Source organism: Octodon degus, unplaced genomic scaffold, assembly GCF_000260255.1.
Source record: "Octodon degus isolate 3935 unplaced genomic scaffold, OctDeg1.0 scaffold00091, whole genome shotgun sequence".
Lineage (NCBI taxonomy): Eukaryota > Metazoa > Chordata > Mammalia > Rodentia > Octodontidae > Octodon > Octodon degus.
The window spans coordinates 9591288-9596503 of NW_004524667.1; the positions used below are offsets into that span (position 1 = coordinate 9591288).

Consider the following 5216-nt stretch of genomic DNA (forward strand, 5'->3'; position numbering starts at 1 on the left):
TCTTAGGCATAATAAGGAACAGGTATTTTTCATCAAGTATTGATATGTTGAACTTTAAGTCCCTACATAATATGATAAAAAACATTTAAAAATTAGATTATATTTTAAAAATAGGATAAAGAATTCTATGCTTCTCATGTTTGCACATAAATCCAAAGGAGATGTAAAATTTTAAGCATGTTGAATTTTAGTTGATTGAAAAACCAAAAAGTCATTGAAAGATACACTAGAAAAGTATTTTTCTAACAGTCAAAACAAATACTGTGGGGGCCAGGGAGTTAGCTCAGTAGAATAAGTGCTTGCCTGGCAACCACAAGGGCCTGAGTTCAGTCCCTGTTTCCGGGAAAAAAAAAACAAATACTGTGGACTTTTTCTTTCTTTTTTTTTTTTTGGCAGCTCCAGATTGCCTCCAGCGCTGGTCTGGTTTGCCTTGAGTATGCTGGAATCGAACCACCCATTCCAGAGACTGACTGCTTTTTTTAAGCAGGCACTTAAACAACTGAGCTAGTGGGCAGGGCCCCTGGACTATTTTCAACTAAGCTTTTCCTCAATTTTTTTTTTTTTTTTTGTGGAACTGGGGATTGAACTCAGGCCCTTGTGCTTGCCAGGGAAGCACGTATTCTACTGAGCCATCTCCCCAGCCCCCCTCAATTTTTTAGAATAAAAAAATATAATTTATAGTTCGGACAGAAAAGCAAGGTGATTTCCATGTCTTCCAAGAATTAGTATAGTGACTGTCAAGTGGAATTGAGATGTGAAGAGAAGAGAATGGACAGAGAAATGACCCCTTATAAGAATTCAACTCAAGATTTTTCATTTTGCCCAGTCTTTGGGGACCCTGGAGGAAACTGGCCAAACTACAATGTTGCGGTAAAGTGGAGTGTACAAAAATAACAATTCTGTAAAGTAGTTTATTATTTCTACTGTCTTAGATGGAAGGCAACAGGCAGTTTAGTAGCCTGCCAAATTTGTATAACAAATGGTCATTCTGTAGTTTAACACATGGTGATGTCATAAAGACCAGTGTAGTCGGGGAGATACCTCAATGGTATAAGCACCTTCCTGGCAAGTGCAAGGTCCCAAGTTCAATCCCTGGACCAAAAAAACCCAAACAAACAGAAAGGCCAGTGTATAAAATCATTCAGAAGTATCTGACATGATAGGTTTCAAGTGGAGATTTTCTACGGATCCTGACTAGTGAATTTTACTATCACATAAATCATCTGTGTCCTGATTTGTCTTTCACTGAAAATTACAGTAAGTACCCAACTAATGAACGAGTTCCATCCTGGGAGAATGTTTATTCTTTGTATTTGTTTATAAGTCCAACAGAGTCTTTTTTTTTTTTTTTTTTTTGGTGGAACTGGGGATTGAACTCAGGTCCTTGCACTTTCCAGGCAAGTGCTTATTCTACTGAGCCATTTCCTCAGCCCCAGAGTAAGTCTTATACTGCAACTTTGACACAAATATAAAATGTACATTATTGAAAACAAAATGTGAGGGCCGTTCTCATCTGTGAAAGTTTGCAACTTGAATGTTGATTAGTCAGGGATGTACCATATTTAAATGGGTCCTGAATATCAGTTAACTTCTGATTTATTAATGCCAGCTTTTATTTTATTTTAATTTTATTGCCCTTCTGACTTTAGTGGTACCAAGGATTAAACTCAGGACCTTGCACTTACCAGGAAGGTGCTTATGATCTTTCCAACCCAATGCCAGCTTTTAGTTTGGCCTAAATTAGAGGTAGAATGCTGTACATTTATTAGTACTTATTCTCAGGACCAGTGAAATTTTTTCATATTTCATTGTCAAGCCAGATACTTCATTTTTTAAAAAGTTATTTATCAAATAAAATTTATTAAGCTCATTAAGGAAGTACTTGGTATTAAACCCAGGGCTGTCACACTGAGCAACATCCCTAGCACCTGTTCTCTTTATTTTTGGGCAGGGTGTTACTAATCATTAAATTGCCCAGTCTGGGCTCACTTGACCTCCTGCTAGCCTTGAGTGTGGGTTATATGCATGCAATACCATGCCTAGAATATGAAAATGTGTGAAATGAAGTATTTCAGACTTATTTATTTCCATAGTAACAATTATTACATATTTGTAAAAATAGTCTAAGTGTGTATTTGTCATTTTGTCTTCAAGGCTATCGCTGTTTGTATGGAACATGGCAGTTTTAAGGAAGCAGAAGAAGTTTTTGAAAGAATATTTGGTGACCCATATTGTCATACGGTAATTGCTTAAATTAAAACCATGGAATTTTAGAACTGCATATGGAATGAGAAAAACTGAAAGGAGAATGAAGGAGAAAAGGATTGCCTTTTCTAACCTAATATGTTAAAAATGTTGACATATTACCTGTGTGATTCCCAATTTCTTTGCTAGTGTTCTCTGCACTTGTTCTGGGTGGGCTTGGGGTCTGAGGTTGCATTTTGCTCCTTTCCTTTGTCATTTTGTATAGCACTGTCTTCTGACCTTTGATGTAGAGCTTTGGTGTAGTTATAAGCTTAGCACCTACTGATATTCAGGTGCAGCTCTACAAAGTTTGAATTCATCCAGTTGTGCCTGGCTTGGGTCTGGCTACTGTGCTCAGCTCCTTCCTGCTGCAGCCCTTAGGAATGAACCTGCTGTGCCCCTCTGGCAAGATGTTCTGCTCCTAGATTAGCTGTGTGGTTCTGGCCCCTACTTTCTCTGCAGGGACTTCAGCTGCAGAGTTTTACCCCAGGCGTGGGCTGGATCTGGAGGGTACCAGCAGGCGCAGGGGATCAGGGGAGCTCCCCCACACACTTGCAAGGCCTGGACTTGGGCTGTATCTGGAGGGGTGGAGGGGTCCCGAGAGCACAGAGGAAGGTCTAACTTACACGGCAGGCCTGGGCTAGATCCGGAGAGATCTCTTGACATATTAATCTATTTTTATTGTCACATCTGTTGCTTTCTTGAACTTCTTATATGATCATTAGTGTGTGTGCACATGCACAAAATATTAAATTTAGTAGACAAGAAATGGTTGTTGGGGCCAGGGAGATGGCTCAGTAGGATAAGCGCTTGACTGGCAAACGCAAGGATTTGAGTTCAATCCCCGGTTCCACAAAAAAAAAAGAAAAGAAAGAAATGGTTGTTGAACATGGGCATATCTCTGAAAAATCCATGTTGTACAGTGTATGTAGATGTGTTTTAACAACAGGAACACATTAGTGTGAGGAACCCCTGGACCAGAAATAATCTCATTAGTACCATCCAGTCACTTGAGAAAGTAGTACCTTCTCAAGGGGAACCAGTACTCTAACTAATACCACTGAAGATTAGTTTCACTTGTTTGCGTGAACTTTTTATTTATTTATTTTTTTAAATTTTATTTATGTGTGTGTGTGGCCAGCTCAGCCCACCAGGGGGCGAAGATGGCTAGCATGTGGTGCTGGGGGATTGAACCATGGTCCATGTGCTTTGCGAAGCTTGTTCTAAATAGGTGCTTTAGACCACTGAGCCATCTCACCAGCCCCAACTTTTTATTTTTTTTGGGGGGGTTATTTTTTTTTTTTTTTTAATTTTTTTATTTATCGATTTGTGTGTGTGTGTGGCCAGCTCAGCCCACCAGGGGGCAGGGCTGGCTGGCATGTGGTGCTGGGGGATTGAACCGTGGTCCCTGTGCTTTGCTAAGCTTGTTCTAAGTAGGTGCTTTAGACCCCTGAGCCATCTCACCAGCCCCTGCGTGAGCTTTTTAGAATGGAATCATATAACAGGTTTTTATTTAAGTTATTTCCAGTTTGAGGTATATTGATTTTTTGTTCTTGTTTTATTTTGGTTTGTTTTGTATTATTGGTTATTGGAAAATTTCTATAGTTGGAAGAAATCTTTTGATGGCTGGAGATATAGCTCAGTGGCACAAGCGCCTGCCTGGCAAGCGCAGGGTCCTGAGTTTGATTCCTGGTACCAAAAAAAAAAATCATTCAATATTAGTACAATGAACAGTTATTGAACATTCATCTACAGTTTTGTTAGTGCACTCTAGACTAAGCTCAGGGCCTTCACACCGCTATATCCCCTGCCCCTTAACAATTTTCAGTTTGACAGAGTTTTACTAAGTCATAAGTTGCCAAAGCTGGACTTGAACCTGGGATCTTCCTGCCTCAGCGTTATAGAGCGCTGGGAGTACAGGCCTGCACTGCAGCACTCTTTAGCTATATCATATAATATATCTTGTAGAATAAATGTATACATTTCTATTCAGTATATACTTAGGACTAGAATTCATGAGTCATAGCTATATACATACTCAGCTGTGATAATCCTGCCTCAGCTTCTTGAGTAGCAGGATTACATGTGTGCTGTGCTATACCTGGCTTTATTTATTATTTATTTTTAACTTTTTTTTTTTTGGTGGAATCAGGGATTGAATTTGGGCCCTTGCGCTTGCCAGGCAAGCGCTTATTCTACTGAGCTATCTCCCCAGCCCACTAATTTTAATATTTATTTGCTGGCTTCATTTATTCAGTCCTTAAGTACAGACATGATGATTATTCCCCATTCACCTCATAATAAGTGTGCATATAAGAATGTGCGTCAAGGCAGTACAATACGCAGAAAGTGACTTGGAATATAATGGGACTTAGCTCTTAAAATCATTCACATATATTCAATTGTATTTGATATCACCCAACAGTTTTCCTAAATAGTCATGGCAATTCTCCAGTAGGGTAGGAGTGTTTCAGTTGTACCATAGACCTTATATGTGGTTTTCAGTTCAGTCATTCTGGTGAATATGTAGTTCTATCACACTGAAATTTCTCTGGTGACTGATCAGGTCAAGTACTTTTTATTTATTTTTATTTTTATTTTTTCTGTAAATTTATTGAGAAACAAATAACAATGAGACAGTTTCAAGCCAAACTGGTAGGACAGTTTCAATAATTAACACAATGTATACATTCTTCCTAGTGGTTAATTGCTGTACAAGATGCAGCCATGATATCCTACTTACATACACCATTAGAACAAATCCCTCTATTCATTGAGAGAATGTAACTTATCGATCCTAGCCATTTGAGTACACAGATACAAAATGGACATTCATCTGCATCCACTTTTTGTGTAAAGTTCTGTTACTTGAATATTATAGGTGTGTACACTCAGCAAAATATTCTAAAGAAGTTCAGTAGCCCATAATAGTATTGGGTCTTCGGCTTGACTGGCAATGTCAGAAATTGTTG

At 38.8% G+C, this 5216-nt stretch overlaps 1 protein-coding gene across 1 annotated transcript in view; it reads left to right on the top strand.

The window, feature by feature from the left end:
* Terf1 (telomeric repeat binding factor 1) overlaps positions 1-5216 on the top strand; it is a 71054-nt gene that overhangs the window by 36860 nt on the left and 28978 nt on the right. Inside the window, exon 5 of the mRNA XM_023722400.1 lies at positions 2155-2241. Within this exon, the coding sequence (XP_023578168.1) occupies positions 2155-2241 (87 nt within the window). The remainder of the gene's footprint in view (positions 1-2154; positions 2242-5216) is intronic.